This window comes from Leptinotarsa decemlineata, unplaced genomic scaffold, assembly GCF_025532065.1.
Source record: "Leptinotarsa decemlineata unplaced genomic scaffold, Ldec_3_MD MMD2_tig00000035_RagTag_RagTag, whole genome shotgun sequence".
NCBI lineage: Eukaryota > Metazoa > Arthropoda > Insecta > Coleoptera > Chrysomelidae > Leptinotarsa > Leptinotarsa decemlineata.
The window spans coordinates 18,800,549-18,812,692 of NW_027412540.1; the positions used below are offsets into that span (position 1 = coordinate 18,800,549).

Below are 12,144 nucleotides of genomic sequence, written 5' to 3' on the forward strand. Positions count from 1 at the left end.
AGCTCTCTCAATTGAAATGTTGTGTGAATGTTCCCCATATGCGGAGTAATTCTTCGTTGAAGCATGTCCCACACATGCTCGATGGGATTCAGGTCCGGTGATTGTGCTGGCCATGGTAATACATCAACTCCTTCGTTGGTGAGCCAGTCAGTCACTAGACGCGCGACATGTGGACGAGCATTATCGTGCATTAGGTGGAAGTTTTCACCAACAGCACCAGCAAACGGACGGACGATAGGTAGAAGAATGGTGTCGAGGTACTGTCGAGCTGTGAGGGAGCGATTTGGAAAAACGATCATGATTCCGCCCCATAGCAGGGGCGGAATCATGATCGGCGGAAGCCTGTACCACCTCTGTATGTGTGGACTTCCTGGACGTGTCTCAAACGTTCATTATTTCCAGGTCGTCTCCACAGTTTTACTCGACGAGAATCTGGATGAAATCCAAATCTGGATTCGTCTGTAAACAAAACTGTGGCCCAATCATTTGCATCCCAGTTTTGATGTTCTTGACACCACTCTAATCTTCTACAGCGATTGCCTCTCGACAAAGGTGGACATCTAAGTGGCCTTCTGTTGTGGAGGTCTGCTTCATGCAGTCGATTTCTGACAGTATCACGACCAATGGTTACCTGGTGCGTCTGCTGTAACACGTTAACCAACTCAGGTGCTGTGATTGTCGGTTGTCTTCTTGCGGTTAAGACCAAAAATCGGTCTTGAACTGCAGTTGTTGCGCGTCCTCGCCCTGGATGTTGTTCGGCTGGACTGCCAGTTTCACGGAAACGCCGCCACAATCGACTGATAACACTTTGGGAGACCCCCAAACGAAGAGCTACATTATTTTGTTGCATGCCACCTTGAAGAAGCCCTACAGCTCTATTCATCTCAGCCAATGGTAAGTGATGGCGTTCCATGTTAAAGCACAATATTTCCAGTTTAATTGCTGAGCAAGAACTGCATAGAATGTGTAAACTCGACACTTTCAGATTATTCATTTTAGACGAAAACCTACAGTTTGCAAAAAACTTGATAAAAGATCAGTTACCGTTTTTGCAGGCTTTGTTCAACCCATAGAAATCTACAGGGTGGTCGAGTGTACCAATTTAATCGAAATTAAACGACCTCATGCATTTATATTTATGATATTCAGTATGTTATAAAAATATCCCTAGACTTTTCTGATGTGTGTAGATTAGAATAAGTATATATTTTCATAATGACTAGTAGTATTGAAAAATAATTAACTGAAACGATATAGTATAATGATAGCTTTCCAAAATATCTGGAAATAGCAGATAACCAAATGGCCTCTAACCTCATTAATACTGAGCTGGAAGAACATTTTCCGTGATGTATAACAGATGATGAACTTCACCCTTTATTTCAAATGCTAGTTTGAATATAATACAAGTTATGTTGAGTTTTTCTTTTGTTCATGAAATAATAAAGGCAATATCATTATTACTATTATTATCTTTCTGAGTCATTCTTCATCTCAAGTACAAAAAATTTCACCTGTATATGTTCTAATGGTGCCTTAGGAAATTTGATGAAACGGTGATTGGCACATCTTAATTTAGCTACTTTCGCCGCACCACCTATTAGTCATCATACATTGGATATGTGACACATTCTGTCTCACCAACTTTATCATAACCTACATCTTGTTATTCGCCATTCAAGTTTCCAAAACGCAGAGGTTGAATTCCACCTTCCCGACCAAGAAAGTGCTTGTACACTGTGGTGTTAATTTGGCAAATGTTAGCCTCCTCTATGAGTACATCATGAAACTTCTGCATTCACTTATTAGAACGTCCTACGTGTTCTAATTGGCTCCATCAGAAGCCTGATGCGAGTATCCTTTTCAGCCAAGACAACCGGAGGTAGTAGTTAGGACTACCACTTCTATCACTTCGTCAGCAGGTCGAGGAGTAGCCGACCAAGATAGGAAACTTGATCCTTCAGATTTTTTATGAAAGAGGCGACATGCTTCGGTAGTATTTCACATTGAGCATGGATTTTCACTATGAATCCTCTTCGCATGGGCTCGCTAGTCTGGTAACAAAGCATTAGACTATTTGTCAGTTCGTTTTTCACTCAAAAGAGTCCGGTGTCATTGCGATCTTCAACAATAGCGGACAAATATAATCGGTTTAGGCCTCACTGCCTTGCCTCTGACTCAATCGAATGGATCGGTTATGGAGACAGAGTATAGCTTTCCATTCTGGGCGTATCTGGGCTCGGTTAAGTGGCCAAAGGCATCAGATGTTGAACGGCTATTCCTGCTTATTTATTATCATTGTTATCCTGCGTGTGAGAATCATAACTACTTTGAAAGAAATTTATCATGCAAAAATGTTTTTGAACTTACCCCAATAATTCCCAATCCAATAAATGGGATCAGCTCGAAAAATATCCATGGTTTGTTATATTCCACGTAGAAGAGAACAGAATGTTCATTACCAAATGGATTAATTGATCTCAAAACGAATGCCGCGATCAAGGCGCAGAAAAATGAGCGCCATAGAGTTTTCAGAGGAAAGTAGTAGCTGACCTGTAAAAAAATACTATTTGTTGAAACTAATAACATTCATAAATCTTCATGAAACGAAAAAGGTCCACCTTTACTTGATTTATATTCTATTTCCGGTAGATTTTATGTTCACATTCAAAGAGTTTCACTTCATGGTAACCTAACTGTCTACATAACTTTCCCCCTGACTTATAAGGTTATAAAAAATACATTAAAAATGGTAAGTACTTCAAAAGTATTATTGAAAATATATTTTATTTTTGAGAAAGTGGTTATTTTCAGCAAACAAAGCAGTTCAATACATGACATAATTAGCATGTTTCCAATGGAGTGTTTAGGATACTCACCTCCTCTAAACTGAAGAGTACTCCTCCAATGGGTGCGCCAAAAGCAACAGACACCCCAGCTGCCGCCGAAGCTGATAGAATCTCCCTCTTCTTTGCTTCATTCCTCCCGTACTTGGAAATAGATATGATAAAATATTACCTACAATGGTTAACACGGTAATCTTTCAATAGAATTAGTTATTTCAGAATATACAGTTTAGTTAGTATCAAAATATATGACGTTCTTTCAATATAATTGACGTTCTTTTAATATAATTACAAAATACTCCTTTTTCTACTAGCAATGCATTAAGATGGTGATTTTCAAACCAATAAATGTTATCATTATTGAATTTACTTCATAGTGTAATGTGCCCGACTCATGATTGTAGGTTTGTACCTAACTGCGACCACATATTTTTTCTTGATAGAATGTTTCAAGTTATAGTTGGATTGATTTGGTTACTTGAAATGTTTGAGGAGACTGGGAATAGCCATGATGCTTCCAAGGTGGCTCGGAGGTTTATTTACACTGCCACCCAGAGCACGATGCTGATGACCATAACAGTCGATGCCGTTTGACGCCGAAACAAAATCATTAGTTTACTACTTTCTCTAAATTGCTTCAATCAATAATCTGTTTAAATCTGTCTGTTTAAAATCTGTTTTCCGTTAACCAGCTGTTGCACCCCTACGAACGACAACCCTCAGAAGTCGAAACTTGTGCGAGCTAAGGATTAACGAGGTCTTACCTTTTAACGTGTGATTCCTAACACGGGTTGGACGATAGCAAGTGAAGATCGATCGTTCAGACTAGGGCTTGAACCACCGACCAACACGGCAGTCAATTCGAGTGAGTGAACAAATCACCCACGCCGAACCGCTTGGCTACCGACCGGTCGGTCGGTAGCCAAATTAAACTGATTTTCAAACTATGCGCCGCCGCTCGCAAGTTCTAATTAAAGTTGTTGGAATTGTCTCCACGTTCAATCCTTTTTTTACTTTTTCGCGGCATTCGACATAACCTACAGAAACATTTCGCTTGACGAACTGTTCGTAAATTTGGCATAAAAGATATCAGAAGGTTGGGGTATTTTCATATAAAATTGAGAATTTTGAGAAAATACTTTTTTGTGATGACAGGAGTATTTTTTCCGAGACCAAAGAAATAAAAATGCAGTTGCCCTACAAATTTCTATTTTACTTCTTCTTATATATCAAAAGGTTCTATATCAATTATGAACTTATATCCTAATAGAAATTTTCAAGTAGGAATTTTTTCTATAGATTAAAATGAATGTGAGTCGATGGTTCAAGCCGCAGGCAGAACGCTCGATTTTCACTCGCTATCGTCGAACCCGTGTTAGGTATCACACATTAAAAGGTAAGACCTCGTTAGTCCTTAGCTCGCACAAGTTTCGACTTGTCGTTTGTAAGGGTGCGTTAGCTGTTAAGCGGTGAAAAACTATTTTTAACACAACATAAAGTTAGGCAGCTTTCATCTTCATCTTCTGTTTCTTTGTTTGATTAGCCACCTTTTTGAAAGGAACTTCACTTTCTGGGTGGCCAGGTGAATAAATTTCTTCTCATTCCACTCACAACTAAATGTCACATCATCATTTTTTATTATCAAATCATCTAAGAGAACAATTCGTTCAGGCCAGTCTCAACACCCTACACAGTAGGTTAATGGACTGAAACCTATCAGAAAACAACTACTCCCCTGGCTAATACCAAGAAGGGCGTTGGATTATAGCCAGGGGAGTAGTTGTTTTCTGATAGGTGTCAGTCCATTAACCTACTGTGTAGGTTGTTGAGACTGGCCTGAACGAATTGTTCTCTTAGATGATTTGATTTATAGCCAGCCTTCAAGTATGCCCACTGACTATACGTGCATTTTTTTAAAATTATTTTGACAGTATCGATTTTTAGGATCATTAGCCGCTTCGAGTCAAAATAGTGATGATTGATATTACACATAAACGGGTGGTAAAACAATTTTTGTATGTTGCAGACCAATAAGCGGTGCGGTTTTTTCCAGTATCGTTACATTAGAAATTCTCATTTTAATTTTTGTAGTAATAACAAAGAAAAGATAGCGTAAAATATTCAGGGATAACTGGCCTTTAAAATACTTGCTGTGCCATTGGACTGCCAAATTCGCGCGCTTTAAAGGCTTTACTTTAATATACTATTTTCAATTCCATATGTCGTATTTTCTTAACTAATGCTCGTTTTTCATAAATAACAAATCGAGGAAGTTCATGCACAAAAAACGATTATTAGAATGATCTAACAGATGATCAAGTACATGAGGGATCCCAGAATAATATGTTGATGAGTTCAAACAAACTATTTCTGATTTGATGGTTTCTCCTCGCCGAGCGTTCTTTTCGTGCTTGTCAATACGAATGATCTCTTGGTTTCTCCATGTAGGACTTGCTGCATTCATATGATACCCGATAAAACGTAATTCTTGGTGGTTAATGTTATACTTAGATCCAATTCTTTTGATACCTTCCGACTGTCACTTTACGTAAAACAGGAATATAACTGGCTGTAATTACTTTTCATTTTCGCTGAGATCTTGTCGTTTTCTGGAAAATGTGTGTTCTATCTGTTGGTTTGGAGATCCTTCTTGTTATGGCCAGGATCCTTGTCTAGAGTTTCCTTCATGTTGCAGACTGAATGTTCGATTCATTATGGTCTTGGATTTGTAATTCAGGTACCCTTACCTCATGTGACAAGGTTTTCTATAAACAGATGTTTTTCACTACTTGTTAGCCGTTAGATGTGGCAATTCATATTGGGATTCCTTGTCCAATGTACTTCTTATTATTATTATTACTGATTGATTTCATTTCTTGTAAGTCACTGACATTCTATTTTTTTTTCTGTACCATATTTTTAATATATTTCCATTCCAGGTTACGAAAATTTAGTCTCGTCACAAATTACCGTTCTTAATAATTTTTAATGTCTCATTCAATCGTCATCTTTTAGATTCGAAACCTGCTGACTTTGTAAGTCAATGAAAATCAGAACCTCAAACATTCGGCAATACTTATGTTTCGTCAATATTGTAGGAGTGATGGAAATGCTTCAATGTAGCTCCTGTATAGTGTATAGTAATGTCATATCGGTGTATTTAGAATATTGATATCAAATTCATTATGGTCTAAATATCCTGCTAGTATAACGATAAACTTTACTGAAGATAGTATCTCTGCTGACAATGATGAATTCTTGAATCTCCGATTGAATGGTGTGAGAACAGATATTTTTTCAAGTCAATGAACAACGTGTATGTCTCTAGTTAAATATTGGATCTGACCAAGAATTTGATTATTTTTCAAGAAGAGCTCACAAAAACAAATTGTTACAATCGAAGGAGTGTGAAATGATTGACTAAGTGCTATTTGAACATGATCTGATGAAATTTTCAATCAAATAAATAAACCAAACCGAATTCATGACCAAGAGAATATTTTCCACAGCTTTACAAACAACACTCCAATTTCAGGTTTTCAAGGTTGATTTAAAATAGTTCAATCAATACGAAGCATTAACTATTTTTATTTTTTTACACCCGTTTGGATGAAATGTTTAGGGTTTTGCCTACAATTAATTTGAAAAGGATTTCTTTTGTAAAACTATTCGAATAGAGTATAAAACTTTATACCACAATACATCACATACCAACATTCTAAAGGGAAGCAGACTATATAATTAATTTGATGAACGTTCACGTTTAAAAGAGACACTCCTATGTGGAAATGACGTGAACTGATCGATGATTGTATTATTAATGGTTTGTTGTCGACCCATTAGGACTTACCTATTGCACACGCAATGTGTACCATGGGACCTTCTTTACCCAAACTCAGTCCTGCCGATACTGACAGTATGAGACCGACAGATTTTATTATCAGCGTCCATTTGCCCAGGTACCCTCTGATTATGAAGCCACTAAGGATAGTTTTTATCTAAAAAAAAAAGTAGAAATACCATATTAAGTTGTGATTATGGACTTGTGGATTGGGTGAAGGTACAATTTAAAGACATGGCATTACAATGCTAAGGGCTCATTCACACTTGCACACTCAGCAGCACTATTTGTCATTGCCGCTGACAAACTATTTAGTAGAATCGAAGTATTCTCACAGATATCGTTAACGGTTCTCTTCAGTGTAGAATCCAGTGCTTAAAACTTGAACTGCTGGTGTTTTTGCTGGACTGTAGTGGAGTTCGTTCATGTGCCACACCACAATTTTCGTAGCGCTACAATGGCCACCAAAATTGTGGTCATGGTTAAATATGTATTTTCAAGAAGAGAAAATTGAAACTGAGAATCAGGTAGGTATATATATATTTGAAAAATATATTTGAAAAACGAGTTTCGAAAGTTAATATTTAGGTGACGAGCTGTAGTAGACTTACCTCAGGAATACCAGATCCGCAGGCATACGGGGCAAACATACGCACCAAGGATGCAGAAAGTGCGGCAAAGAGTAACGCCCACACTATGTAAAATAAATAAGAGATTATGTATGATCCGGCCCCCACTCGACTCTGGCCCAAAATTTCGGCCCAGGTTGACCACTGAAAAAAAAAATCATTAGAAGTGTTTTCTGAAATTCACTAATAAAGATATTAAATATGTTTATTGAATAAAACAATACGTTTTGCTACTGTTGCAGTTTATTATAACAATTACAATACCTTCCATCTTCTAATGCAGTATGTTTGACAATATCGTATAATTGTATAATGTAATTGATAGGTTTGAATTCGTTTAATACTTATTTTTAGGAGCATGTTAATGTTGTTTTACTATTAATTCTTTAATATTTAGTTATTCTTTAGTATATTAATTTCATTTAACGCGTCATTATTGCATGGTTGATTCCTACACAGGGCCGTCGCCATGGGAGGGGACTGGGGGAAAGCCTCCCCTCTGCTTTTTCGACTTGGGAAAAAGTTGGTAAAATTTTGGGCCGTGAAGATACAGAAAAATAATAGTAAAAAAATTAAAAAAAATTTAAAAAATAAAAATGAGAGAAAAGAAAGGGCGAGTTGATAAGGAAAGGGAAAGAACCAGGAGAAGGTTGGGATTTCCCACCATGCATAACTTGGAGATGCCAAATTCTGAGTTGTTTGAAAACTTAAGTTCAATTTCTCCCAAGTAAGAGAACAGTCCTGAACAGTCCACAAATTTTGAAGTGACAATTTTACAAAATTCCCAACTTTTCGCTGTTTTTTCGACTTGGAAAAGTTGGGAAATTTCGGGCCGAGAGGTAGAAAAAATAATAGTAGAAAACAATAAGCACAATATTATTTAAGTGTTGTTTCCTTTCATTTGTATTGAATATTCCTATACATGGTGGATATGGTGGAAGAACAAGGACCTTGGTCCAAAGTAGAATAATTCCCATTATTATTTTTATAATTAACAACATTTATTTTTGTTTGTGCATACCCTAACGGGCATAAGTATTCAGCCAATCTTTGAATAGCTAAGTAAGAAAATTAATATATTATATAGTAGTAAGTAATCCTTGGCTTTCATTTTTTCGAAAGTTGGGAACTTTTGCTGGTGGGGTTGGGAAAATTTGGATTTTCTCCCCCCCCCCAGGTATTTCTTTTCGCTACGCCCTGTTCCTACAACATTCGTTCGAGCACCACCAAGCTATATCCAACCTGTATCGTGCTATAACTCTTTAATATTGGTGTGTCAACCATCTTATTTTATTATTTAGATTTTTTCCGCTTAAGTGCGTTCCATAGACGGATGTTACACGCTCAGTTTGGCATCAGTTCAGTCCATGACCTTGATCACGAATGAACTGATGACATGAGCGACATTACTCACCCGTCATAATGATGAATAATAAAAGTAATGTCGTTCATGGGTCAATCAGTTTGTCATCAGTTCATTCGTGATCAAGGTCATGGACTGACCTGATGCCAAACTGAGCGTGTAGCACGCGTCATATAATGGGAATGCATGAAAGAACATGGTCCCCAATCATTAGGAGTCCGCCATATTAGATTTAGATAAATGTAATTTTATTTCTCGTATTCTTTTCAGTAAACACTTTCATTTGATACCTATACTATGAGAGGTAATAAAAATGACTTTCTTACCCAATCATGCAATGTCATCCAAAGTAAACGTATGTGCAAAATTCAGTTTCCAGAATTTTCCGAACTGACATGCATACAAAGCAACCGAAATAAAATCTTGTGAAAATAATGAAGTCTTTGGCTTTATTCTAATGACATTTTATTTGTCATGTGGCTTCTCGAGAGTCCACGGGGCCAGAAGCTCACCTTTTCTGAAGGTTTATCCATCTGGGAAACCAGTAGTATACGATGCATTTTGTTAGTCTCGTATGGTGTGCCTTTTTGGTGGCTGTATATAACCATTTCACGATTCATGGAGGTCATACTTAGCTGGCTTCAAATTTTTGGCGATGAGGCATTGGTACCCATCTACAGAATGTAGTTTTTGGTTTCAGACCTCAAGTCTTTCCGAAATACTTTATCGTTATAGCTTCGGAGAGAACAATACAATTGCTCCAAGTCACTAATTGGAAACAGCTCTGGTGTAAGAATTGACATTTATTTATTTTCTCGCAGTCCTGGGACCTAATTTTCGAGTCATGTGAATATTTTTCTACTGGTAAGAGACGCTAAAATGACTTAATTTGACATTATATGCCATATGTTGATCATTAAGGATAGTTGAATATGACGTCTTTTTTTTGTTGGGTGTCATCGGCATCGACTACATTGGTCATTAACCTCGTGCCCTGGAAAGGCAATGTTAATAAATCCTCAAGCCACCTAGGGAGCATCATGGATATTCGCAGTCCGTCAGTCAAGTAACGTTGCAGAATCATTCCAGCTTCAACTAGATAAAGTCCCACTACCACTGCGCCAAATTACCGCTGACGTCATTTCTTATTGACTCCAATAACTCTAGAATTAGGCCTCTGATGTATTGAGGCTAGGGACATTTGCAAGTGTTTCAAGATTACCTCATCATTCTTTACTTTAATGATGATGATAGAGATTGCAGAAGAGGTGATAATACCCCATATGTGACAACCTTTGAAGATATGATATTAGTTCCTGCAGATATCATTGAAAACAACTAATAGTTAAACTCTAGAAGCTATAATATCTTGAGTTTTCAGATATTCGTTATGTGCAAAAAAAGTTCATGAACTTTGAGGTGGAACAGCCTTTTGGTCAACATAATTATAATAACCAAGACATTTGAAATTTAACGTTTATGTTCCTTTAAGGACTGTAGTGAGTACCTACATATTTTTAATTCCTAATAGTTCTAGTTCAACTATTTCGTATAGATTTTACGACAGTTTCATAGATCCAAGCAAAACTGATTTATTTCTCTTTTTGTAGAATGACGAAAACTGCATAAAACACCAATGGGAAAAACATGACGATCAAAGAAAAGTAGTGGAAGACAAACTTGTTTCATACTATATCAGGTGAGTCTAATTGAAGAACTGCATGAAAATGTAATCTTCATTTTGATTGTTAATAAACTAGTTTATAGTGGTTTTAAAACGGATATCACGCAAAGCATTGAAATATGGTCGAATTCTTTTGACACATTTCATCAGTACCATATAACTAGACACAATGAAACTTTTTCTACCTGTGAGCAATTTCCAGCTTCGAAACTTGTCTCGTTAGACGACCAACAGCACTGCTCTTGGTTTAACCAAAACGCTTGAGGGCAAAGACCAAATTTCAGATCTGTCATCCAACTGGCCCCGATGTCGATGACACCTGCAACAGTGCCTGTGAATAGTCCCACCAACAGAACACACAGCCATCCTGACCAAGCATCGTGGGCCCCTTCGATCAAATTCCAAAGGGAATCCTGTTTCTTTTTGACGATGTACCTACGAAAAAAATATTTCAGTATATTATCGTCATGTTGTTTGATTTTCGAGGCTGAGTTGGTCCTTTCAATCTGTTTCTATTTCTATGAATGATAATTTTATAATATTTTCGACTAATTTGTCTTGATAAGCAAACTGTCCAAGATCAGAGTCTTTGCGGGCCCTGCCGGTCACGTTTAACTTCTGAATATCAATTTAAAATTACCTGTGTCGCATGCGGTCTCTGGCAATATCCCGCTGCCAATCGATAGTATGAAAATCTTCATACTGTCCAATACCAGGAATGTCTGCTGATTCTGCAATAAAGATGACTCATGTCGGCATCTATGTGACAGCATTGGCATTTTAATTCAAATTTCGTAATATACTCACCATGTGTTCCCGAATAAGATACAGAATCTGAAATAATGTAAACGAATATTATTTTCAGATAAACTTTTGACTTCAGATTTAGAGTTTACAAGGTGTGTTCAAAAAATAAGGTGAATGTTCATTTCTATCAAAACAAATTTATTCATTCATCAATATATATTTTGTCCCCTTCAAAGTATTCTTCCTCAGATATAATACACTTATGAGAGTTCTTTCCAATCGTCGAAGCCGTTCTGATATGCACTTTTTGGTTTGTCTGAGGTCTCTCAGCGATTCGCTTTTTATCTCTTCAATCGTCCGAAAACGCCGTCCTTTCATAGGTCTTGGCATTCTTTGGAACAGGAAAAAGACGCTGCAGGCCAAATCTGGTGGATACGGTGGCTAAAACAGCAGCATTATTGTGATGCAAAAGCCATGAATTGTTTTTTCCACAATTCAGGACCTTTTCTTCGTATTGCTTCTCGCAAGCGTCGCATAACTTCGGAATAATACTCCTTATTAACCGTACGATCGTGTGGCAAGAATTCCTGATGCACTACGCCATGGTTGTCAAAAAAAGTCAGCAAAAAAATGACATTTGATTGTACTTGGCCTGCTTTTTTTGGTCTTGGCTCTTCTGGGCTCTTCCATTGGGACGATTGGACTTTGGTTTCGATGTCATACCCATATACCCATGATTCGTTACCAATTATGACGCTTTTAAGCAAATCTGGATCGTCGTTGACGTCAACAATTCCTGAGCGATGCTCATGCGACGGTCAAAATACAGCAATTTTGAAACGAACTTCGCTGCCACACGCTTCATGTCCAAAATTTCCCAAAAAATTGCATGGCATGAGCCGTCCGATATGACGATATCCTCAGAAACATCTCTAATAGTGATTCGACGCTTCTCCATAACAATTTTCTTCACTTTCTCGTCGGTTGTTGATGTTCTCGGGCGTCCAGGGTGAGCGCCGTCCTTCACATCTTCT

General features: G+C 37.4%; 2 protein-coding genes across 2 annotated transcripts in view; both read right to left on the reverse strand.

The window, feature by feature from the left end:
- The window catches only part of LOC111510462 (prostaglandin reductase 1), a 503,388-nt gene that overhangs the window by 51,181 nt on the left and 440,063 nt on the right, over positions 1 to 12,144 (reverse strand). The gene's annotated exons all lie outside the window — the stretch shown is intronic.
- ClC-c (chloride channel protein 3) overlaps positions 1 to 12,144 on the reverse strand; it is a 44,757-nt gene that overhangs the window by 13,104 nt on the left and 19,509 nt on the right. Inside the window, 8 exon segments of the mRNA XM_074171986.1 lie at positions 2,371 to 2,553; positions 2,880 to 2,992; positions 2,995 to 3,018; positions 6,697 to 6,844; positions 7,299 to 7,460; positions 10,549 to 10,798; positions 11,004 to 11,094; positions 11,171 to 11,197. Of these exon segments, the coding sequence (XP_074028087.1) occupies positions 2,371 to 2,553; positions 2,880 to 2,992; positions 2,995 to 3,018; positions 6,697 to 6,844; positions 7,299 to 7,460; positions 10,549 to 10,798; positions 11,004 to 11,094; positions 11,171 to 11,197 (998 nt within the window).